The sequence below is a fragment of the Schistocerca gregaria genome, chromosome 7, assembly GCF_023897955.1.
Source record: "Schistocerca gregaria isolate iqSchGreg1 chromosome 7, iqSchGreg1.2, whole genome shotgun sequence".
NCBI classification, from domain to species: domain Eukaryota; kingdom Metazoa; phylum Arthropoda; class Insecta; order Orthoptera; family Acrididae; genus Schistocerca; species Schistocerca gregaria.
In genome coordinates this window covers 110973235-111000385 of record NC_064926.1, presented here as the reverse complement: position 1 = coordinate 111000385, position 27151 = coordinate 110973235, and the positions used below count along the sequence as shown (strand labels likewise).

The window sequence follows — 27151 nt, the reverse complement described above, 5'->3', positions numbered from 1 at the left end:
AAAGCCAAGGTCCTCGGCGGTACTCTTGGGGTAACCACCACAAATTGTATAAAGCGTGGGTAGTGACCAGGATGTAGCTATGTCTGTTGGCTGAAAAATAATTAATGACAAGAATTGAGCCAGCTAGAATGAAGAGATAACTTATCTTTATTTCTGACGAAACGTGCACCAGCAATACAAGTCCAAGTAATATCCAAGAGTAATCCGTGTACTGAGCCTAGTCGAATACAATAGCAAATATCACACTGCAATGGCTCCGCTATAAACTCCACAAGAGGCTAGCAATAGACAACCGACAATAGACTGTCCATCTCAGGGCCAGTGCTGCTCCTTATATGCAAAAGGCAGAGGGCGCTGTGGACCCGAGCTCAGCCATGGCATGACCTCTTCCGTCGGCGGTAATACCCTGAGACGATGAACGATGTACAGAACATGAAAGATACACCCGTCTGCGGCAACCATCAAAATCGGCAGTAGCAGAGCACTGTATTTCATTGGGACATTCAATGGAATACAATGGAACAAAAATTTTTGCTCCGGTTTCCGGATTTTGGGATTCCGTAATCAAGGAATCAGTGGAAATACGTCTTGCCGATAATCTTATAAATCGTGACAATGGCTTTCAACTGGATAAAAATTGGAATCCTGTTATTAAAATTATACATTCACAGCGGAATAGACAGCGTCATTCAATATTCAATGACTAGATGATCTTTTACTTTCACCACTGAGGGCAGCACGTACAACTCGGCTATGCCGCGCATGTCAACACGTGCGTGAGAATCGGGATAAATACCGCGACTGCACCTGGGCTCTTCAGTAGTTGTGTACTCACCTGATGATGGCCGGACGTCTCTGGGCCGAAATATCGTGGCAGAATGTCGACGGGATCCGGCTGCATACCCGGAAATTATTAGAAGAACAAATACGCCGGGAAAATTTCAGAAGTCACAATATTGTTGCTGAATACATTATGTCAGAAATACATGCAAGAAGACGAGACAGAGTTATAAGTGGTGCAAGAAAAGGTGGCGGCTGGGCCTCTTTGTCACGTATTGGCTCAGTGTGGAACGCTTCACATCAACTGCCCTGCTTTTCCATTGCTACTGCAATCTGGCAGTAGTGTCATCATAACTGCACACTGAAGCTGAATGTTGCAAGTTGTGTTTGCATTGTCAATCATGAATTATGTCAGCATTTCCTATCTCACGTCTCCCATGTCTGCAACGGCTTACAATATTCCCTTAACTCCAGGCTTACAATATTCCCTTAACTCCTCCACCACCACCTGCAGTGCAAATTGTCTGTCTTTTGTGCCACTTATAGCTCATTCGGTTACATCAAATGTCAATTGGTAAAAAAACGGGATGAAATCAAGCAAGACACCGAGTAAGAACGTAGAATCGAAGTAACCTTTACTATGACGACACGTAAAATAGGGGAATTTTTAGCATTGATCTTACATGTTTTACAGAATGGCTATGAATTTATGGCATAGAATCATGAAACATGTAAAATTGGAGAATGTAAAATTTGTTTATTTTCACTTGCCAGTTAACTGCACATACATATACAACAAGATGGCTGGAAACTTGTCCTTTGGATAAAGAAAGTGGATTTTGAAGTGTTATTGGAAATGTGAAAATATGAAGGCTGTGCAGAGACAGTGGTGGGCAGAGTATGATACTGTACCACAGTCACATATAACAATGACAACATTACATACCAGATTTGTGTGGGAATTAAGTATGAGTGACCTGATGAAGGAACTGTGTGTCAAGAAGAAATCAGTAGTGGACAAAAGAGGGTAGACAAAGTCATACAAGTCTTCATAAGATCCCCAAACAAGTCATTATGGCAGGATGTGTGTCAATCAGGTGTACGCAAATGAAGGGTCACTGCATATTTAAGAGAGCGAAGTGGAAACTCTACATTCCCAGGCAGATTGGTGGTAATTAATGATGTCACTGTTTGGTTGATGAGATAACATTTCAATTGAATGAAACCTTCAATTGCCATAACTGTGTGTGTACTGCAGGAGATAATTCCCATGTTACAGAAGAAAGAACCGTTAATCTTCCTAAGTTATCAGTATGGCGTGGTACGTCTGACAGAAGACTTGTACGGCCTAGAGTTGTGCTCTACCAAAACTACGGTTCTTCTGTAGTTTTCGTACACTACATAAACAACACAGTAAATGGTGTAAGATTACCGGCATTCTTCGTAAGTTCAAAGGGGGACATGAAATGATACTACACGTGACCTTCAGCCCCCGCCCCCTTGAGTAGGGTGGGTGGCAACTTTTAAATCTTAAATGGAAACACGCATTCTTTATGGCAGATTTGCATTCTCCATAATAAAGTAATCAGGTTTTGTCTGAAACATTTTTTTACACCATTGACAGATTGCACTGAAATAGAGAAAACAGTAAAATTGGGGAAGAACTCTGATTTGTATAGAATTATCTGAGAAAGACGCATCAAATCGATAAAAAATGTGCACCAATTCTTTCGTTATGCCAAATTAAGCTATTTTTGCACAAAAAAATACTGTATCCTATTTTTAGCGTTACCCAGGAACAACGACATGGATGTAGTAGAATGAGGTTCCCATGGGGTGCTTCATTAGTGTGAATGCCCTTGCCTCTCACATGTGGGGTGCTTCATCAGTGTGAGCCCCCTCGCCTCTCACAATTTGGATAGCTTAATTAATGAAATTAGCCATGAAGAAATTGTTCAAAATTATCCCCATTTGCTTCAATGTATAAAGTCAATCGTCTGCAAAAGTTGTCCACAGTTTTGAGCAGCACATCCCGTGGTATGGCTGCACATGCTCTTCGAATGCGTTGCTCCATATTGTTTCGGGTTGTGGGCTGTCTTTCATAAACAATATTTTTTTTAAATAATCCCACAAGAAAAAAATCAGATGATGTTAGGTCTGGTGAATGTGGAGGCCACTGAATTGGTCCCCTGCATCTTATCCGCTACCCAGGCTACTGTAAATTTAAAACGTTCCGCACATTTTTAGCATAATGGGGAGCTCCCTGCCACAGTTGGATAAGCAGCAGCCAGCAGCGAGTCACACTTTTAGCTCACTTATTTGTTTCGTAGTTTAATTCTTAATTTCTTTGCGTGTTTTTGGGTACTTGCATAGTTTAACCCACAAATTTCGGGCGTATTTTAGTATTTGAGAGTTGTAGCATTGCGTTTTAGTACCCGTATAGTGTAAATTCACTTAGACGTCAGTCATCTGTTTGTTTTGAACGGCTTGTGAGATAAAAGAGAGGAAGAAAAATTGTTAGGGATGGATAGAGGCTGCACCTGTTGTGTACGGATTCAGGGGAAATTGCCCATCATCCGTCAACAGCTGGAAGGTGTGTTGGCCAAGGTCGACAGGCTCCAGGCTGTTGCCCTGGGCTGCAGTGACTCTGGGACACCCGAGGCGAGCGCTATGGCACTTCTGGAACCTGTAGCAACGCCTGGGATCTCGGATGCCACTGCATCCTCGGATTCGGACATCCCTGCCGATCGGCATTTGCCTGACAGTGATTGGTGAACCGTTGTGGGGTCATGCATACCTGGGCGGAAGGCGAAAGTTGGTGCTGGCCACAAGGCTTTACCCTTACACCTCCGTAACAGGTTTGAGGTACTGCCCACTGCTGAAAGTACTTCTGAGCCAGCACGGGCAGCCTAGCCTGTTGTGGCAGTGGCCGGTCTTCCTGAGAGGTCCGGACAAGTGCAGAGGGTGGTATTGCTTGTCATTGGGAGCTCCAATGTTAGGCAGGTGATGGAGCCCCTTAGGGATATGGCAGCTGAGGACAGGAAGAAAGCCAAAGTGCACTTCGTGTGCATACTGTGGAAAGGGTCCTTCCGGATGCCATGAAGAGTACAGGGTGCAACCAACTGCAGGTGGTGGCTCATGTCAGCACTAATGATGTGTGTTTCTATGGATCAGAAGAGATTCCCTCTGCTTTCCAACAGCTATCTGAGTTGGTGAAGACTGCCAGTCACGCTAGCGAGATGAAAGAAAAGTTCACCATCTGCAGCATCATTGACAGGACCGATTGCGGACCTTTGGTACAGAGCTGAGTGGAGGGCCTGAATCAGAGGCTCAGGCGGTTCTGCGACCGTGTAGTCTGCAGATTCCTCATCTTACACCATAGGGTAGTGGGGTTTCGGGTTCCGCTAAATAGATCAGGTGTACACTAGACACAGAAGGTGGCTACACAGCTAGCAGGGGCTGTGTGGCATGGACTGGGTGGTTTTTATAGGTTAGACAGTCTTGGGAAAGATCAAAAAGGCCTCCAGTCCCAAAGGGTACAGGGCAAAGAAACAACAAGAATTGACCAAGCAACAGTCAGAATTGTAGTTGTAAATTGTCGTAGCTGTGTTGGAAAAGTGTCACTGAAAGCAGAAATTGTTATAGGAACAGAAAGCTGGCTAAAGCTGGAGATAAATTCCGCAAATTATTACAGAGGCACAAAATCGTGTTCAGAAAGGACAGATTAAATAAAGTAGGTGGTGGTGTGTTTGTGTCTGTTGGTAGTAATTTATCTTGTTGTGAAGTTCAGATGGATAGTTCCTGTGAATTACTATTTGTAGAGGTTATACTCAACAGCCGTACCAAAATAATAATTGGCTCATACTGACCCCGGCTCAGATGATGATATAGCTGAACGGTTCAGAGAAAACTTGAATCTCATTACAAATAAGTACCCCACTCATACAGTTATAACTGTGGAGACTTAAATCTACCCTCTATTTGTTGGCGAAAATACATGTTCAAAGCCGGTGGTAGACAGAAAACATCATCCAAAATTGTACTAAATGCTTTCTCTGAGTATTACTTTTAACAATTAGTTCATGAGCCTACACCAATTATAAATGGATGCGAAAACACACTTGATTTCTTGGTCACAAATAATCCTGATCTAATAGAGAGTGTCATGATGGATACAGGGATTAGTTAACACAATGTCATTGTAGCAAGGCTCAAAACCATATCAACCAAAACAACTGAAAATAAACACAAAATATATCTATTTAAAACAGCAGACAAAAATTCACTTTATGCCTTCCTAAGAGAGAATCTCCATTCCTTCCAATTGTAGACCAGATACGACTCAAATTCAAACATACAGTATCGACAGCAAAACATACAGTATCAACAGCAATAGATAGATTCATACCGCATAAGTTAATAAGAGACGGGACTGATCCACCATGGTACACAAACAGGGTGTCTATGTGGACAAGAAAAAAATATTCCCGGATTTTTCCAGGATTTCTCGATTCAAAACACAATTTCTCCCGGATGAAATTACGTATAAAGTGGGTGAAAATACATCCGTGTTAAGTAACAGTATACATTCCTTCGGAGCTGTAAAACCTATCAGTCCTTAGAACCGTAAAACTCTTATACTGGCGGAGGACATCCCAGCACTTTAGGAAACGAAATCCAGGAAAAACAATGCATTTGGGAAGTTGTTTGATGCAAGACAATATACACAGAGTTTATTTTCGTATTGCAAAAGTATACACACAAATTCCACAAATTACAGCATGGTAGCTTCCGAAACTATAAAATAGAGATTCCGTGGAGCAATGCACTTTTGTCATCCAGTCATAGCTCATGTCACATGATCTCGCTAGCAAATGACGGCAGTAAGAGCGCGAGGCCTATGAGAAAAACAGGCTGCGGCGCATATGTTAAGAAGGTAGGCCGAGTTCGCTGAACTCAGCAAAGTGCATTTCTACACCGGTTAACGTAACTAAATGTGTATGTATGAACAAGAATTGCATCAACTATTGGAATCCACTATTATTAGTCCTACAATGATAGGAAGTCCGAAGGCCTACTAACAGGCTCTAATTTGGCAATTAAAATCGTGCCAAAATGATTGCGTAGAAAAGTCGAAGTGTTCTGGCATGAAGAGACTTGTGACATTGCTCAGTAACACATTATGCACATTTTTTTGGAGGTCAATTACACTTTTTGCCATGGATTGCATAATTTTTATCTATGAAAGAACAACATTAAATGTGAAAACTAACTTGAAGCTTGGTCTTTTTTTAGCGTGTGGTACACTTGAAGTCATATCAAATACAAATGTGCCAGTAAAACTTTAAATAGTGGCATAAATGACTTATCTTCTGCGCCCGACATTTCTCAAATGGCTGATCCTCAAAGTGATATGTTTTGAATGAGAGTTATAACGCACTGTGATTTAAGAAATTCACTGCACATTCTCACACGTAACATAAATCATCTTGCGTGGAAATTTACTTTGAAAGTAACTTATCTCAAGCCACTATTCATAATATTTTCTGGTGATCTGTTAGAAATGTAAACAATTGTGACGTCACGCACATCGAATGCACGTTAGTTGTTACGGACGTACTGCATAATCTTCGACCTAAAGCCTTTGACACTTTTTGGTGTCGGCAAACGGGTCTGTGCATTGTGTAAATTACCCATTTTCTATGCAACTAAACTTTTATTTTGGTGTTACTCTCTGATATATGTTTCATTGCTGCAGTGTTATTCAGCATTAGTGGACTAAAGTTCTTTGTCAGCGTATCACATCTTACACGTCAAACCTATAAACCTTTAACTGAAATCTAAAACAATGAAAAATCCTGGAATTCTAAAAAATTCCTGGATTTGTCCCGGATGAAAAAATTCCCAGGTTTGTCCCGGATCTCCCGGGCCATATACACCCAGACAAAACACGTCAAAACACTGTTGCAGAAGCAATGAAAAAAGCATGCCAAATTCAGAAGATCGCAAAATCCCCAAATCGGTTAAGTTTCATGGAAGCTCGAAATGCTTTTAATAGTTTTTACAATTAAACACTGTCTCAAAATATGGTATAAACCCCAAAGATATTCTGGTCGTATGTTATGTGCATCAGTGGCAAAAAACAGTTAATACCATCACTGCGCAACAGCGATGGAAATGTTACCAATGATGGAGCCACAAAAGCGGAGTTACTAAATACAGTTTTCTGTAATTCCTTCACGACAGAAGACAAAGTAAATATTCCAGAATTCAAAACCAGAACAGCTGCTACCATGAATGACATAAAATTAGATATCTTAGGTGTTGTGAAACAACTCAAATCACTTAAGAAACACAAGTCTTCCGGTCCAGATGGTACACCAACCAGGTTCCTTTCAGAGTATGCAGACACAATAGCGCCTTTCTCAGCAATCATATACAATCGCCCACTTGACGAAAGGTCTGTTCCTAAAGACTAGAAATTAGCACAGGTCACACCAATAATCAAGAAAGGAAATAGGAGTAACCCATTGAATTAAAGACACATATCACTGACCTCAATTTGAAGTAGGATTTTGGAGATATAATGTACTCTAACATTATGAATCACCTTGAAGAAAATGACTTGTAGCTATATAACCAACACATATTCAGAAAATACTGTTCTTGTGCAACACAGCTCTTTACTCCCATGAAGTAATGAGTGCTGTCGACAAGGGATCTCAGATCGATTCCATATTCCTAGATTTCCAGAAGGCTTTTGTTACCGTTCCTCACAAGCGACAATCAAATTGCATGCATATGGAGTATCGTCTCAGTTGTGTGACTGGATTTGTGATTTCCTCTCACAGAGAGGTCACAGTTCGTAGTGATGGACGGAAAATTATTGAGTAGAACAAAAGTGATACCTGGTGTTCCGCAAAGTAGTGTCATAGGCCCTCTGCTGTTCCTGATTTACACAAATGATGTAGGTGATAATCTGAGCAGCCCCCTTACATTGTTTGCAGATGACACTGTAATTTACCAGCTAGTTAAATCATCAGATGCTCAATTCCAATTACAAAATGATATAGAGAGAATTTCTGTATGGTGTGAAAAGTGGCAATTGGCACTAAACAAAGAAAAGTGCGAGGTCATCCACATGGGTACTAAAGGAAATCTGATAAATTTTGGGTACTGGTCCTACCACTTGTCCATCCACTGGTGGAATATTGCTGCACAGTGTGGTATCCTTACCAGGTAGAATTGATGGAGGACATCGAAATAATGCAAAGAAAGGCAACTCGTTTCATGTTATCACACAATAGGGGTGAGAGTGTCACTGATATGATAAGCGTGTTGAGGTGGCAGTCACTGAAAGAAAGCGGTTTTCTTTGCGCCGAGATCTATTTACGAAATATCAATCACTAACTTTCTCTTCCAAATGCGAAAATATTTTGTTGACACCCACCTGCGTAGGGAGAAATGATGATCATAATAAAATAAGAGAAAAAAAAGAGGCCTCCAACAAAAAGATTTAGGTGCTCTTTTTTTCCATGCACCATTCAAGAATGGAATGGTAGAGAAGTAGTATGAAAATGGTTCGATGAACCCTCTGCCAGGCACTTATGTGTGAATTACAGAGTAACGATGTGGATGTAGCTGCTCCATCCTGTTGGAACCCCATTCATTGCCTAGTTTCTAAATCAACATCTTCCATTAGCGCCAACAAATCAGCACTGAGTAGTTGTAAATAAGATTCCCCAGTAACATTTTGGTCAAAAAAATGGGGTCCTATCAAGTAACCGTTCAAAATTCCACACCAGACCATTAATGACTATTTGTGTTGACTTTCAATGGGTCTGTGCCAGTGTGGATTGACAGGGGACCAATAATGACCATCATGATGATTTAATTCACCATTGTTTTTGAACGTGGCTTCATTGGTGAACATAATGTATCTAAAAAAAATCATTGGCACCTCTTATTTCCAAGGCCAATTGGCAGAAATGCACGCATATTTGCATATCTTTCGGCATTAATGCCTGTGTCAGTGTGATATGATACACACGATATTTATGTGCCTTCAAATCCCTCAAAACAGTTGATTTCAGTATTCCAGTTTGTTCCTGAATCACACAGCTACTCATTTCGGGATCCAGTTTCACACAGGTGAGAACAGTAAAGGTACGAGCGCCGTTTTCATTGTATTCGCGATGATGAGGTGGACGGTGTGTGTATCCATTTCGAGCTCATTGAGTACAATTTTGAATAATGTTTTTGCTTGGATGTTGTCTGTTTGGGAAACAATTCACATACAACTGCAGCATAATTGTTGTGGCATTCACCTAACATTAACATCAAATCAGCAATCTCTGTAGGATGTTACTGAGCCATGTTTCGCTAAAGAATAATTTACTTTCATCAGTTGAAGTTTTCGGATCACAATCTGAAAGTGATGTGACGTCTGATCGCATTGCACCGACCTTTATACTGAGCCATAGTCCACAGTTTCACCATGGTAGCGCCACAGCCGGGTGAGTAATACAATTGTGAAGAGTACCCTAACGAGATTTTAATACCATTCTGCCTCTCTCCATCAAAAACTGTGGCGGGTAGGATACATTTTGTAAAAAAAAAAGCTTAATTTGGCGTAATGAAAGAATTGGTGCACATTTTGTATCAATTAGATGTGTCATTCTGGGATCAATCTGATATATTGGAGTTCTTCTACAATTTTAATTTTTCTTGATTTCAGTGCCATTTGTCAATGGTTTAAAAAATGTGTCAGTCAAAACTTGATTACTTTTTATGGAGAATCCAAATCTGCAATAAAAAATGGGGGTTTCCATTTAAGATTTAAAAGTTGCCCCCTGCCCCACCCAAGGGGTTGGAGGCTGGGTTACGTGTAGTGTCGTTTGATGTCCCCCTTTGAGCTTACGAACTTGTCTTACCCACTATTTTTACCCGATGTATAGTTTTCGAGATAATATCATCCGAAACTTCGCATGAACCACCCAAAAGAGCTTCCCGTTATTATCAGTAAATGTGAAAGGAGTACATGAATAACAGAAACTTGTTTTTTATATATGTTTGACGAAGTATTGAGACGATGTTTGATATAACATTTTCTGTTTTGTGTTATTAATTAAATTTTCTGTTGCATAAATTGCAATTTCTAACACTGTATGATAAATCTGTAATTTTTGTATCAACATTCCTCTGTTTAATGTTACAAATTAACAACTTTCAAATAAAATCTGAATTAAACATTGACAATTTCAGTTATGCTCTACATACTGTCTATTCTTAAGTAACAAACAGTACGCTAAATATGAAGTACAAAAATTTTCCTAAGTTACCTGACCCCTTAGACATCCTCACTTAGTTTCTTGGCCATTCACCACTTCCAGTGTTTAGGAGAATCTAGTAAGACGCTGAACGCATACATAAAGAAAGCAATCATTAGAAGGTAATGACCCCCCTCCCCTTCCTTTTAAAAAAGGATGATGATACCCTGTCTAATAACCATCATGACGTGGCAATTCCTGGATGAAACATTTGTTGAGAAGTGGGTAGGTCAATGAGGAATTGTTGAGTTTCCATCAGGATCTCCCAATCTGATTCCATTAGACTTCTTTCTGTGAGGAACTCTGAAGGATATTGTCTGCATCAGAAAGCCACATACACTGGATTACAATCCATTGCAATGGCAACCATTACATGTGTGTTGATTGGTTCTGAAATGTTTCAGATACTGTATTGCTGCTGATGGAGGACATTCTGAACAGATCTAACAGTAAATCATCATCAGTAATGTCGCGACTATCTATATCACTTAAAAATCCCTAGTTTTGTTATACATGTTCGAGTTATTAAAGTATAAACGGTGTATGTCTCTTAGTGAGAAACCTTGTATTTATTGTGAGCACTTTGCTGCAAAACCTTGTCCAACCTGCTGTAATTTGAACACCTTCAACTTCCTCAGTTTTAACATTTTGCTTGCACATTCAACTACCTTTTATATCTGCAATGGTGCTGTTTTTTTTTCTTCTTGTCACCAATAAATTTTATTTTATTAACAACATGCTGCCACCATCTGATAACACACTAAATTCTGTAACAGTGTGTGATACTACCTAGTCATGAGAGCAACTTTCATTGCTGCTGTACCTATGGTTCATTTATTGGTAATAAATGTGTATATAATGATGAAAAAGAATAAAATTATAGTTTTTGTTTTGTATCATTATCTATAGTGTTACTTGGTAAATTTATAGACTCTGTAACGGTCCTGTGTCTCTTTCTATTGACACTTTGAGGTTGACCAACAAAGATCAGAAAAAGCTACTGCATTGTGTAATGAACATGTGACCGTTTCACATAAATTACCAAAAATAAAACAACATCAGCTGTCAATAACTTAACCCTGATGGAAAGCATGCCATTTTTTCCCCAAAATGTTTGGTTTCCCTTCTATAATAACCTTTGTAATGTAAAAAATGGAAGGTATTGTGGCAATAAGAGATCAACACAAACAAATGCAGCTGACCTTTCGGACAACAACTAGCTGTGTTAGGTGAAGTGGGTGGGAGGGTGATGGTGCAATGGGATGTATGGCACCCCTCTGCCATGCACTTCACAGTGGTTTGCAGATTATACGTGTGGATGTAGAAAGAGATTGTGTGGAGAGAATGGGCAAGTTGAGGGAAGAGAAGCTACTGTCGGCCAGAGAAGAGTACAGCAATATTTCACTGGCGATTGCAACTTGCTGCAGGTTGGGGGGGGCGGGGGGTGGAGTAAAGAAAAGGTGAGGGGGGGGGGGTTGTCAATAATATAAAAAATTCAATAATAATAATAATAATAATAATAATAATAATAATAAACAAAAACAACAAGCTTAGTAATGATTTACCTTTTCAAGATGGTCAATTTCTTCTTTGTATTCTTTTTCCACATCTTCAAGCTGTGTAGTCAATATACGAATCCTCTCCTTTAAACTTTTTATCTGACCTTTAAGACTGCTTATCTCCAGTTCAGTATCTTCATTACTGCAAAAATTAGAAAATAAATGGCAACATGAAAATAAATGGCAACAAAAATATAAAAGAGAAGTAAGTACAGTGAAAATTAAATTTTTCATATGTCTTCGTACAGTAAAATCTGCATGTCGCGCATTTTCTCATCATGCAATCAATATTTTTATCCAGTCAGAGCTTCAGAAGCATATTGTATTGGAGCAAATAGTGTTATCTCTTTAATCAACAATAAACAAGATTTTTATTATGAATGTTAAAAAGTGGAGGAGGGAGTCGTATGGGTAAATCTGAGTTAGTATAGTTCACATTATCTCAATGCCCAGCTTTCAATGGCTATATCAACCTCTGAATTAGTTGGTAAGACCACCAAGAGTACCTGCCATCTTCCACAATAGATGGCAGGTGACTGACTATGCACCTGCAGACTGTGATGTCAATCAATACTTAATGTACATTGGATGCACTGGATGCACTGGACACCACCTGCAGTTTAGCGATAATCCTCAGTGAAGTAATCAGGTCAGTTCGTAAGCAACAGACTCAGTGACCAGACTGGTGCAGTATTTGGATCCCAACCAAGCCACACTGGGACTGCCTGCACATTTCATTGTAGCTGTCACAAAACTGGTTTCTGTACTCATTAAGAAAGCAAATAGGAACTATTTCTTGTTTCAACATTATTAGAGTTCCAGAAACTAGACTAACATTTTATGAAAGCATGCTCTGCTGAAAATGTTGCAGCAGCAACAGCAGCAGGAGAAGCACCTGGACACTCTGAAATAGCAAAAGACAAGTGTTGCCTACCCAGCAAGAGGCAGCACTTATTCTCTCAGATTCCACCATATTCACTGAAGGAATAGATAAGTGTAACATGTATTTGCCGTCTTAATCTAAAACTCTGCTGGATTCCAGACACATAATCCTACTATTCACTTTTTCTCTTGTTTCTGTCAGTTTTTGAAAAACTTATATCGAATACTTATACCCACAGCTAATGCACGTGAAATAGCCTTTCTTTATATCTTCGAGGCATTACAGCTGCAAAATGTATGCAGTGTCCATATGTTTAGAATTTAGTCCATATTACTCCATTCTAAGCAGGATGGGTTACTGATTTAAAAGGTTTCAGTAGAAATAGTCACTTTTTGTGTAATAATGATGCAGATTGTTTGAATTACAGGTGAGGAGGGGTGCAATCAGCATGAGATTTGCAACGTGGGGGCAAGAATTTGCAGTGCTTATTTCATGCATATGTTATGCATGATATGATGTATATTTATATAAACAAGTGGATTGTTCTGTCAATTTCTTCGCTATTAACACAGCGTGCACTTGTACTCATTACTTACATAGCGAGTATGCAGCACATGAAATGCTGAATTTCGTTTGCATGCCCTTATTATACCAATAGCAGTGATGCATAGACAGAACTTCAACTTTTTAGAACTTGAAAATGGCGATGTGTCCAATGATTGATGAAGAAAAGAAAAATTTTTTTAAAAAATATTAAACAGCAGAAATTGGCAAAATGATTTTTGCATTCAAAAACTGAACAATGGCTGTGGACATATCCATAAGTAAATTGATACTTTTTATTAAATGATGAACCACTTAACCTCCTGTCTGCACACTGCATCTTTCTGGAATATGTAAAAGAATTGTTCAAAGAATTTTTGAGTCTGTTTTTGCCCATTTTTGGGCTAGCCTCTGATACACTGATACACACCATCATACAACTGCAGACAATTTCAAAATTTGTATGAGGAGTGTTTATGAAGTTTTAAATACCACTTCAAAAAAATTGTTGTTGTTGCTGTGGTCTTCGGTCCTGAGACTGGCTTGATGCAGCTCTCCATGCTAATCTATGCTGTGCAATCTCCTTCATCTGCCAGTACCTACTGCAACCTACATCCTTCTGAATCTGCTTAATGTATTAATCTTTTTACCCTCCACGCTGCCCTCCAATACTAAATTTGTGATCCCCTGATGCTTCAGGACTTGTCCTACCAACCAGTCAAGTTGTGCCACAAACTTCTCTTCTCCCCAATCCTATTCAATACCTCCTCATTAGTTACGTGATCTATCCACCTTATCTTCAGTATTCTTCTGTAGCACCACATTTCGAAAGCTTCTATTCTCTTCTTGTCCAAACTAGTTATTGTCCATGTTTCACTTCCATTCATGGCTACACTCCATACAAATACTTTCAGAAATGACTTCCTGACACTTAAATCTATACTCGATGTTAACAAATTTCTCTTCTTCAGAAACGCTTTCCTTGCCATTGCCAGTCTACATTTTATATCCTCTCTACTTCAACCATCATCAGTTATTTTGCTCCCCAAATAGCAAAACTCCTTTACTACGTTAAGTGTCTCATTTCCTAATCTAATTCCCTCAGCATCACCCGATTTAATTCGACCACATTCCATTATCCTTGTTTTGCTGTTGTTGATGTTCATCTTATATCCTCCTTTCAAGACACTGTCCATTCCATTCAACTCCTCTTCCAAGTCCTTTGCTGTCTCTGACAATTACAATGTCATCGGCGAACCTAAAAGTTTTTATTTCTTCTCCCTGGATTTTAATACCTACTCCAAATTTTTCTTTTGTTTCCTTTACTGCTTGCTCAATATACAGATTGAATAAAATCGGGGAGCGGCTACAACCCTGTCTTACTCCCTTCCCAAAAACTGCTTCCCTTTCATGTCCCTTGACTCTTATAACTGCCATCTGGTTTCTGTACTAATTGTAAATAGCCTTTCGCTCCCTGTATTTTACCCCTGCCACCTTTAGAATTTGGAAGAGAGTATTCCAGTCAACATTGTCAAAAGCTTTCTCTAAGTCTACGAATGCTAGAAACGTAGGTTTGCCTTTCCTTAATCTTTCTTCTAAGATAAGTCGTAAGGTCAGTATTGCCTCACGTGTTCCAACGTTTCTATGGAATCCACACTGATCTTCCTCGAGGTCGGCTTCTACCAGTTTTTCCATTCCTCTGTAAATAATTCGTCTTAGTATTTTGCAGCTGAGACTTGGAATGATTATATTCTTCTTGAAGTCTGAGGGTATTTCGCCTATCTCATACATCTTGCTCACCAGTTGCTAGAGTTTTGTCAGGGCTGGCTCTCCCAAGGCCATTAGAAGTTCTAATGGAATGTTGTCTACTCCCGGGGCCTTGTTTCGACTCAGGTCTTTCAGTGCTCTGTCAAACTCTTCACGTAGTATCGTATCTCCCATTTCATCTTCATCTACATCCTCTTCCATTTCCATAATATTGTCCTCAAGTACATCACCCTTGAATAGACCCTCTATATACTACTTCCACCTTTCTGCTTTCCCCTCTTTGCTTAGGACTGGGTTTCCATCTGAGCTCTTGATATTCATACAGGTGGCTCTCTTTTCTCCAGAAGGTCTCTTTAATTTTCCTGTAGGCTGTATCTATCTTACCCCTAGTGAGATAAGCCTCCACATCCTTACATTTGTCCTCTAGCCATGCCTGCTTAGCCATTTTGCACTTCCTGACGATCTCATTTTTGAGACGTTTGTATTCCTTTTTGCCTGCTTCAGTTACTGCATTTTTATATTTTCTCCTTTAATCAATTAAATTAAATATTTCTTCTGTTACCCAAGGATTTCTACTAGCCCTCGTCTGTTTACCTACTTGATCCTCTGCTGCCTTCACTACTTGATCCCTCAGAGCTACCCATTCGTCTTCTACTGTATTTCTTTCCCCCATTCCTGTCAATTATTGCCTTATGCTCTCCCTGAAACTCTGTACAACCTCTGGTTTAGTCAGTTTATCCAGGTCCCAACTCCTTAAATTCCCACCTTTTTGCAATTTCTTCAGTTTTAATCTACAGTTCATAACCAATAGATTGTGGTCAGAGTTCACATCTGCCCCAGAAATGCCTTACAATTTAAAATCTGGTTCCTAAATCTCTGTCTTACCATTATATAATATATCTGATACCTTTTAGTATCTCCAGGATTCTTCCATGTATACAACCTTCTTTTATGATTCTTGAACCAAGTGTTAGCTATGATTAAGTTATGTTCTGTGCAAAATTCTAACAGACAGCTTCCTCTTTCATTTCTTAGCCCCAATCCATATTCACCTACTATGTTTCCTTCTCTCGCTTTTCCTGCTGTCGAATTCCAGTCACCCATGACTATTAAGTTTTCGTCTCCCTTCACTATCTGAATGATTTCTTTTATCTCATCATACATTTCTTCAATTTCTTCGCCATCTGCAGAGCTAGTTGGCATATCAACTTGTACTACTGTGGTAGGCATGGGCTTCGTGTCTAGCTTGGCCACTATAATACGTTCACTATGTTGTTTGTAGTAGCTTACAAATTAAATTATATAATTAATTTCTTGTTTTTTTATTTTTTTATTTTTCCTTTTCGTTTAGGTACATGCCACCATAACATAAACACACCATCACAGAAGCCAAAAGCAAATTGTGCAGCCCATATCCATTTTATAAACTGGCTATGCCATTCTCTTCTGGCTCCTCTAGAAGTGTATTACAATACTATAGTGTCAGAATTTCAAAGTGTACCAGGACTGCAGAGGTGTACCTGTAAACAAAAATTTGATTACAGCATTGCCAATAGCAAAAAAAAAAAAAAAAAAAAAAAAAAAAAAAAAAAAAAAAAAAAAAAAAAAAAAAAAAAAAAGTGGAAGAAAAGTGGTCATCACTAGCTCCAGTACAGCCATGAACCCTGGAACTTGCTCAGGTGTGATAGCTTGCCTGCCTCAGCTATAAAGATTGCTGAATCATAGCTGGAACTGCACTGAAACAGTGCTATTTTGTTATTGTGAATGGCTGAAGCAAGGGGAAAAGTATAACTGTTATATTTCCCAAGGCCATGCATATCTACTATATGACTTGATGATTAGGGCGTCTACCCCGCTAAATTATTCCAGAGATAAAATGATAATGATGAGATTTGGTTTGTGGGGCGCTCAACTGCATGGTCATCAGCGCCCGTACAATGTCCCAGTTTCTACACAGTCCAATTTTTTAAAAAGTTCAAGGAAGCCACTGTCATGGATGATGATGATGATGATGATGATGATAAAACAAACACTCAGCCCCCGGGCAGAGAAAAATCCCCAACCCAGCCAAGACTCGAACCCAGGACCCCATGACCGATAGGCAGCAACGCTAGCCACTAGACCACGAGCTATGGACAAAGGTAAAATAGTTCCCCACTTGGATCTCCATGTGAGGACTATTCATTAGGATGATGAGACCAGGAGAGAGAGAATATGAAGTAAATGAAGATGAAATGGAACATATCAGACAGAAACAAGGGCCCAGGGGTAGATGACATTTCCTCAGAATTATTGAGATCCTTAGAAGGAACAGCTGTGATAAACTGTGTCACCTGGCATGTAATATATAAGAGGCAGCTAAAATACCCTCAGATTTCAATTATAAAATAATATGTAGAATAATTGGGTCTACTTCTGGATGTTTGTGTTGCTCTGGCACAATATTTCAGCCACGTAACTCGTTGCCTTCTTCAGGTGCTACCTGAGACTGCCGTATTGGAGGATCTTGTCCAGTATTTATGCCCAGAGGGTGATGGACGAGACAGGCGCAGACATGCGTCGGAGCACCAGGGAAGTGCCAACACCTCAGGAGCCGCACCAAGCATGCGCGGACCACGAACAGAATGCCAAATGTGGGTCCATCCCCAGACTGCTTCCACAACCACAGATGGTGAACGAGCCAAGTGTGGACGTCCATGGAAGCACCAGGGAAGGGCCAAAACCTCAGGAGCAGCACCAGGTGGGCACGGACTGCGAACGGAACGCCCGACATAGGACGCGCCTCAGGGAGCTGCCACAGATAGCAACGAAGTCGGGCACGGATGTCCATGGGAGCACAGGGGAAGAGACAACACCTTACAAGTAGCACCAGGCGGATGGGGACGGCAAAGAGAGCGCCCAGCGCCCTCTGGGCATAAATACTGGACAAGATCCTCCAATAAGGCAGTCTCAGGTAGCATCTGAAGAAGGCAACGAATTACGTGGCCAAAATATTGTGCCAGAGCAACACAAACTTCTGGCAGTAGACTCTATTATTCCACATGTCAAGATCTCGCCGGGAAAGCCTGAAGACTTACATCAGAATGTAATAATTCATATTCCAAAGAAGGCTGTTGCTCACAGGTGCAATTGTTACTGAAACACTATTTTAACAAGTCATAGCTGCAAAATACTGATGAATTATGTACTGAAGAATGTAAAAATTGATAGGCAGGTGACATCAGAGAAAAACAGTTTGGGTTCTGCAGAAATGTAGCAATACACAAGACCATACTGATGCAGAACTTATCTGAGAAGATTAATGGGAAACCGCATTTATAATATTAGTAGATTTAGAGAGAGCTTTTGATGTACAGAAACAAGAATGTAATTGTAAGAGTTGGAGAATGCAAAAGAAAAGCAGTAGTTGAGAAGGAAGTGAGACAGGATTGTAGTCTATGTCCAATGTTATTTAATCATGTGTACAACGAGTTATCAGTAAAGGAAACCAAGGAGAAATCTGAGAAGGAAATTAAAGTTTACAGAAAAATATTTTAGGTTTGCCAATGACATTGTAATTCTGACACAAACAATGAAGAGCTAGAAAATCAGTTGAAATGAATGGATAAAGTCTTGAAAAGAGATTATAAGATGAACATCAACAAAAGCAAAATCATGGTAATGAGATGCAACTGAATTGAATTGGACAACTTGCTCAGCAGCATGTTGCTGAGCATGACACACTACATTCAACAGCTACTTCACAACCTGTGCCATTTGGTTCCTTCCCTCCACCACAAGTTTATCTGAACTACCTAGATGGGCATTATCCTTACAACACACTCTTCGCCTACATAATCCTCGAGGCCCCAAGCTTTGCTATCCCCCCATTCTCTACCCAAAAATCCTGTCACCCACTATTGATCTATAAATCTGAATCATCATCACTGTGCACCGCATGATGGTGTCCATGTGTCACATGCCTAGCCTGTGTACCTGCCACCCTTCCCTTCAGCATTCTTACTACTTTGTCACAGGTGTGTGTGTGTGTGTGTGTGTGTGTGTGTGTGTGTGTGTGTGTGTGTGTGTCAGGGGGGGGGGGGGGGGGCACACACTCAATCATCAAAGGATGTCTTCCAAAAGTTACCGAAGTTTTCATTCTTTTTTGTATGCCTGTCAATGACTCAAAACGTCTGCTCTTCAGTGAGTGGTCCCCTTTACACCCAAATTATTTTAGGTTTAGAGACATATTTCAGGTCATGGAGGATAAAAACAAGACCCTCATTTAAACTTTACAAGTTATGATCCTACGCAGGAATTTTTGCCTGAAGAGTACTGTCTTTGTCATGACTCTTACTGTGATTTAAGCTTATAATAAGTACAGCTGTCATCACAGTTTTACTGTTTGAAGTTTTCATTTTCTTTACTACTCGAATTTTAAATTTCTTACAAAACAAAAATATTAACAACATAGTGCTGACAACAATTTAAATATTGTTTGTTAAACTGTACATAAGCATAAATGTTTCACATAATAACTACTACCGCAGATTAGCTGGCACCTGTCGTTGATTCTGTTGTTTATATAACTCAAATTCTTGCTTCAGTAAGTTGTATTCATCTTTGCAGGCTCTGTGCTGAGCTACAGTATCAATAGGAAAGCCAGAGACATGGTTCCACAGCACTGAAAGAAAAGCACAATTTTTCAGTAGATCTTGATTTTTTCCTATTTTAACAGTTCACAGTTTGAAATAATTAAAAATAATTCCTACACTGACCTGGAAAATCAACAGTTTTCTCTGCATGTTTGCTGGCTTCTTCCAACAAGCCTTTCAGATAAAATATTTTATCTATAATTGACTGGATATCATTTGTTCCTCCCATTTCCATCTTCATTTTCATCTCTGTTGGGTTTGCAACATTTTTGTTATCTTCGGGCACTGTATTTATTGCTGGATCTAAGTTAAGTTGCAATAACTGATCCTGAAATACATTACTAGTCAGTGGTCCTACAAGTAAAGTTAGACGATACAGAAAACAACACAATGCTGTGTTTACTTTTAAGCAGCTTCCTGAGAAATAATTAAAAATGAATTAACCTGCCCTGTGTCATTATTCTTGCAATGGAAGAAAAAAAGGAATTTAGTGTGTCCCAACGACGATGCGTTCATTAGAAATGGAGTAGGTCCTCAGAGTAGGGAATGAAATCAGCATTGTCCTTTTCAAATGAAAAATTTCAGCATTTGCCTCTCTTCTGCAATTTATCAAAACCTTAAGAACCTACAATCTGTGATCAAAAGTATCCGGACACCTTAAACATATGTTTTTCATATTAGGTGCGTTGTGCTGCCACCTACTGCCAGGTACTTCATAGCAGTGACCTTGATAGCTATTAGATGTCGTGAGAGACCAGAATGGGGTGCTCCGCGGAACTCACGGACTTCGAATGTGGTCAGGTGATTGGGTGTCACTTGTGTCATTCGTCTATACGTGAGATTTCCACTCTCCTAAACATACCTAGGCCCACTGTTTCCAATGTGATAGTGAAGTGGAAACGTGAAGGGACACGTACAGCACAAAAACGTACAGGCCGACCTCACCTGTTGACTGACAGAAACCACCAACAGTTGAAGCAGGTCGTAATGTGTAATAGGCAGACATCTATCCAGATAATCACACACAAACTCCATACCGCATTAGGATCCACTGAAAGTACTATGACAGGCGGGAGGTGGGAAAACTTGGATTTCATGATTGAGTGGTTGCTCATAAGCCACACACCACACTGGTAAATGCCAAACAACGCCTCACTTGGTGTAAGGAGCATAAACATTGGACAATTGAACAGTGGAAAAACATTGTGTGGAGCGACGAATCATGGTACACAATGTGGTGAGCCAATGGCAGGGTGTGTGTACGGCGAATGCCCGGTGAACATCATCTGCCAGCATGTGTAGTGCTAACAGTAAAATTAAGAGGCGGCGGTGGTATGGTGTGGTCATGTTATGAGGAAGGGGTATGCACTCGTTGTTTTGTGTGGCACTGTCACAGCACAGGCCTAAATTGATGTTTTAAACAGCTTGCTTCCCACTGATGGAGAGCAATTCGGGGACGGCGATTGCATCTTTCAACACGATCGAGCACCAGTTCCTAAGGCACAGTCTGTGGCGAAGTGGTTACGTGCCAATAACATCCCTGTAATTGACCGGCCTGCACAGAGTCCTGAGCTGAATACTATAGAACACTTTTGGGATGTTTTGGAACACCGACTTCATGCCAGGCCTCACCCGCCAACATCGATACCTCTTCTCAGTGCAGTACTCCATGAAGAATGGGCTGCCTTTCCCCAAGAATCCTTCCAGCACCTGATTGAACATATGCCTGTGAGAGTCAAGGCAAGGTGGGCCAACACCACATTGAATTCCAGTATTACCGATGGAGGGTGCCATGAACTTGTAAATCATTTTCAGCCAGGTGTCTGGAATGCTCGTCGCAGATCTGAACACTCATCTTCCCTAATACAAGTCTAATACTTAAACTAACTACAATGCAGAAAACTTACATATGGTTTCAAGGAAAGATGAACAAACAAATCTGGGTTACATCCTTGAACACCGTCCTATTGTCAAACTCTTTATGTGTGATCTAGAGGAAATTTTCCTAGCCACCCAGCATCCAGAACTCTTTGTCTGGTTCATGTCCATTGACATCTTGATGATCTAGACCGAGGGTCAATACATTCTATCCTTACTCCTCCACAGCCTGAACGGTTTCTCTCCCACTTGCTTCCCTGGTCCTTGTCAGCCCTGAGTGTCACCTTCCTAATGTTGACCTTCAACTCTCCAACTGCTCTATTAAAAGCACTTCCCATATCAAACCCACTAGCCACCAAGCAACAATGTGGCTGTATACTGAAGGTGTCACTGAGGGCTTCATAGCAAGCCATCACTGTCCAGATACAGTTCATAAACACATCTCCAATATCACACCCACACATATTTCTAATCCTTCGACCCCCTCCATCAACTAACTACAGGGTGTATACAGGGACAAGGAAAAAAATTCCTGGATTGTTCCTGGATTTCTCCCGGATATCCCGTTTAAAAAATATGCTTTTTCCCAGGCGAAAATACACGTTTTCTGTGCTAAGTGACAGTAGGTTTTCCGTAGATTTTCCCTCGGAACTGTAAAACTTATCAAACCTTTGAATGGTTAACGTTTTATACAATCGCGTAGAACTTACCGGAAAAAAAGGAAAAGACGGGGCAGAGAAGTTTTGGAGAGACTTTTAATAAAAAAAAAAAAAGGGAGAGAAGTTTTGGAAAGACCTTAGATTTGCAACAACATATACGCTGCATATTTTCGTATTACGAAAGTATAAATTCGAATTGCACCAAACACAGAGCGTTAGTTTCCGGAACGTTGAAACCGAGGTTGCGATGTCCTTTTGTAAGCGAATCATATCTCAAGCCACGAGATCTCGCCAGCCGATGACAGCAGCTATTCAGAGCATAGGACACGTGTTATAGTTAGCCAATAGCAAGATCAATGGTTACATAGCGTATGAACACGCAAGAGGAAAAGTTAATGGTTTACATTAATTTACACAGTACCATATATCTACAAGAAAAGCTAAGTTTATAATATTGATCTCTAAGCTTAACACGCTACAACAGGAGCTAAGCTTTCATATGCAATATCAATTTTTTTTGCGCGTGTTATACATTAAGATACATCACACAAATGTGCCAGTAAATTTAAAATTATGACATAAATGTCTCGGCTCGAAATTCTTTTAAGTGGCTGGTCCTCAAACTGTTCAGTTTCGAACGCTCTGCGATTTAGATATCCATCCCACTTTCTCACACATAACGTAATTCATCTTGTGTAAAAAGAAATTTACTTTGAAAATAACGCTTTTCTAACCACCGTTTGCAATGCTATCCGGAGACTGTTAGAAATAGGTTCGATTTACCAGTTGCCACAGAGCATCAGAAAACAGGCATTATTGTCCATGTGGAACTGCAGTGGTGTAGGAAGCCCACACGTTTGTGTGTATAAAGCACTAAGAGAAGTTTCATTACACCATAAAAGAAACAGGGCATCAGAGGATACTCCAAAGAGCATCGGAATTTCGTAAACCATACTAAAATGCATAATGCGACTTGAAGTGCAAATTGGCTTTTTCCAGATTCACAATGAAGTAGGTCCCATCTGATATTAAGCTTTTCAGTGTGGTTTCTGGGATGTAAATTTTCTTGGAGTACCAGTACTCTATGATCTCATTTTTGTTTATTTATTATGGCATAATGCCATATATGGCAGAAGATGATAACGTGCACTTGAAATTCAGCGAACAGTTTGAACTAGCCAATACTGTAGAATGAAACACTTTGTTTCAAATAAAATGATCGCTCAGTGGAAAGATTAATAAAGCTAAATTTCTTTAGCAAACTTGCAAAAATAACTTCACTGTTCTGCAAGGCGATTAATGCTTGACTGCTACTAACTTGGAAATAAAATAAAATCAGAAAACTAAAATTAATAATATATTTTTACCCTCCATAATTATGTGAATGTATTTTAATTCACTTGATAGCTTCCGGCCACAGAAATTCGTTTTGCTTTCATTTGAGCTGTACACGAAGAGAAGCAGCGAAATCATTTAACGTAAAAGCGGGTCATGTGGAGGTTAATCCCCTCCCCACTACAACTCTGTGCAAGCGTGAATCTGGCAGATACGGTGCGCGAGAAAAATTTTCCTCGTTTGCATCTGGCTGCTTGCTGCTACTACCGATACAGTTAACAGACAAACTTCAAGTAGCGGGAAGCGGGAGAAGGTACTGCTTATACGCGAGTCAAACGCGCATGCGCAACAGACCGCTGGCAATTGGTCAAACGAACCTAATGTGAACAGTTGTGACGTCATGCTCATAGCAAGCAGTTTATTGTTACGAAGAATTACAGTCTGCGCCCTGCGGCCTTTGACATATTTTTGCTATTTGCACTTGTGCGTGCACGGTGTTTTGTTGTTGTAAATTGCACATTTCCTTTGCCAATAAAGTTTTTTTTTCCTTCTCGTTTGCATTTTATTGCTCCAGTATCACTCTCCAGTAGCAGGATACAACAACATTCTTTGCTAGAGAATCAATTCTGCAGTCTAAATTACAAAAATTTAACAAAGCTAAAACAATGAAAACTTCCCGGAATTCCAAAAAATTCCCTGGTTTCTCCCGGTTTTCTCCCAGATGAAAAAATTCCCGGGTTTTTCTCAGATTTCCTGGTTGTCCCAGGTCATATACACCCTGAACTAAAATAGGATACACTACTTCTCCTCCCCCCCCCCCCCCCCCCCCCACCGTCCCAAAAAAACCTACTTGCCCATAAATGAGGAACAGTTAGCGATCCTTCTGACAACTTACAAAGTGGTATTCCACTGCTCATGCATTTCACAGAATAACCTGATCCATTCTTACGTTACACTTATTCCCAACCCCTTGCCACATGGGTTACACCCGTGTGGCAGAGCCAGGTGCAACACTTGTACTATGCACCCTCCCAGTATATCCTATTCGAGACCTGTCACAGGCATATCCTGTCCTATATGAGGCACAACCAACTGTCAAAGAAGTCACATCATATACCATTTCTGCTGTAAATTCTGCAGAGCCTTTATGTGGGAATGACCATTAACCAACTGTCCATGACCACGCAGTGATACAAAATGTCAAACTATTCCACACACTATGTTTCTCAAGAGATGAGTTATGTAAGGTGAATGTGCATTATTTTTAAGTAATGACTTCAATGTATTAGGATTAAAGTAGGTTAAGATGAATATTAATGTTACTGAGTGAGACCAGTGGAGACTAGCACCACAGGCCTCTTTTGTGTTGGGTCTGATTAGCACCACCGTGAAAAACCTACCAGCCAGTGGCCATAAGAGAATAGGCCACTGATGTACTACATCACTGATATTTAATTATTGTACATTGTTGAAGACAGATGAAATGTTTTGATAACACAAATAGTTTCCTCAGTGTCCAATTGCCACATTGTGAAGCTTGTTTTATGTACCAAGCTGTTAACAGTATTGAAAGTAATACATTTGATTATGACAGAATATTGTGTGTGATTATCTATAAAGAATATAATAAAGTTTATTCATGAGTGTTGGACTATATACATGATGAGTGGAAAATTTGTTGAAAAATTTTAAAATCTATAAGAAAAAAGGTTGAAGACTATAAATATACATCTGTGTTGAATTGTAAATAAAATAGAAAGAAACTTCCACATGGGTAAAATATATTAAAAACGAAGATTCCAAGACTTACCAAGGGGGAAAGCGCCGGCAGACAGGCACAATGAACAAAACACACAAACACACACACAGAATTACTAGCTTTCGCAACCGATGGTTGCTTCTTCAGGAAGGAGAGGGAAAAACGAAAGGATGTGGGTTTTAAGGGAGAGGGTAAGGAGTCATTCCAATCCTGGGAGCGGAAAGACTTCCCTTAGGGGGAAAAAAAGGACAGGTGTACACTCGCGCACACACACACGCGCGCGCGCCCACACACACACACACACACACACACACACACACACACACACACACACACACACACACACACACTTGTGTGCGCGCGCGAGTGTACACCTGTCCTTTTTTTCCCCCTAAGGGAAGTCTTTCCGCTCCCAGGATTGGAATGACTCCTTACCCTCTCCCTTAAAACCCACATCCTTTCGTCTTTCCCTCTCCTTCCTGAAGACGCAACCATCGGTTGCAAAAGCTAGTAATTCTGTGTGTGTGTTTTGTTCATTGTGCCTGTCTGCCGGCGCTTTCCCGCTTGGTAAGTCTTGGAATCTTTGTTTTTAATATATTCTTCTGTATTGAATTGATTTTAAATAAATTGACATGGGCAGTGTTATAATTTGACAGTAATTAAAACAATTTTAACCAAAACTAGGAAGTGAATAGTCTTAGTGATCCGGTATTACCTATTTATTTTTGCCAAGGTTCATTCTTACCTATTTATTTTTATCATGATACAGGCAAAATCAACAATGAATAATGAACTTTCTAGCAGCCAAAATTCAGAAATAACATGTTGGCTGCAATGTATTATTTATGTAATTATCTCTGAAGCAACAGTGTGTCACTGTACATTTATCATATCTATAGAAAAATCAACATGACAAGACAAAGTATTTTAATAATAAATTTTCTGCTCCCATTAGCTTTACTCTGTGAGAATCTAAGAACCAATCTATATGGTAGTGGTGGTTAGTGTTTAACGTCCCGTCGACAACGAGGTCATTAGAGACGGAGCGCAAGATCGGGTTAGGGAAGGATTGGGAAGGAAATCGGCCGTGCCCTTTCAAAGGAACCATCCCGGCATTTGCCTGAAACGATTTAGGGAAATCACGGAAAACCTAAATCAGGATGGCCGGAGACGGGATTGAACCATCGTCCTCCCGAATGCAAGTCCAGTGTGCTAACCACTGCGCCACCTCGCTCGGTACCAATCTATAATGATGGATGAAAACAATAGACCATAAATATTACTATGAAGAAAGGTTGAAAAAAATTGCAAAATAGCGAACACACTGAACCAACATACTGAACATGATGAGGGTTTCTGTCCACTCCTACTATATCTGTATGCTTACTGCTACTGCACTGCACTGCAGCAGGGCCTAATTGCAAACTAGAATGTAACACTACACTGAGCACAACATTCTCAACTTCAGTAGCTGCTTCACATTCTACATTGTACAAAAATTCCCTCACCATCAAAAACACCAGCTTCTCTCAAACCACATAGAAGGGAAGCATCCTCACAACACATCCTTTCATCCCACCAAAATCCTCCTTAGTCCTTGCCCCATACCTGCCTAGTACCCTGTCTCCCCGTGTCACCCCATACCAGCTTCACTCATTCTACACTCACATCTTACTCTCAGCAGCCTCTCTCTTCCTCTTTTCTATCTTCTCCTTCCAGTCTATTCCTATACATCATTGTGTACCAAACATAACACTCCCTAGCTGCACAAGAGCAAGCTTACTGATGCCACATCCTTGTCCTGAGCATTTTCTGCCTCTCTATCCCAGTTCTGTAGTTAGTTCTGAAGAAGTAAACTATCATATAGCTTAGAAACATATTCAGTCATGTTTATGTGCCTTCTGGCAACTCAACGTATAACCTACACAATGGATTGTTAACTTCAGTCTTTCTCTCTCTCTCTCTTTTAGTTTCTTCTACTTCAGAATTCTCAGGATCCAAGAGCCACAAAACTGAAAACAAAAG

The 27151-nt window shown here is 40.1% G+C and overlaps 1 protein-coding gene across 1 annotated transcript in view; it reads right to left on the bottom strand.

The window, feature by feature from the left end:
- Window positions 1-27151, bottom strand: part of LOC126281685 (GRIP and coiled-coil domain-containing protein 1) — a 148330-nt gene that overhangs the window by 40760 nt on the left and 80419 nt on the right. Inside the window, exons 7-9 of the mRNA XM_049980851.1 lie at window positions 19619-19823; window positions 19386-19524; window positions 11675-11810 (exon numbers count right to left, since the gene is read on the bottom strand). Of these exons, the coding sequence (XP_049836808.1) occupies window positions 11675-11810; window positions 19386-19524; window positions 19619-19823 (480 nt within the window). The remainder of the gene's footprint in view (window positions 1-11674; window positions 11811-19385; window positions 19525-19618; window positions 19824-27151) is intronic.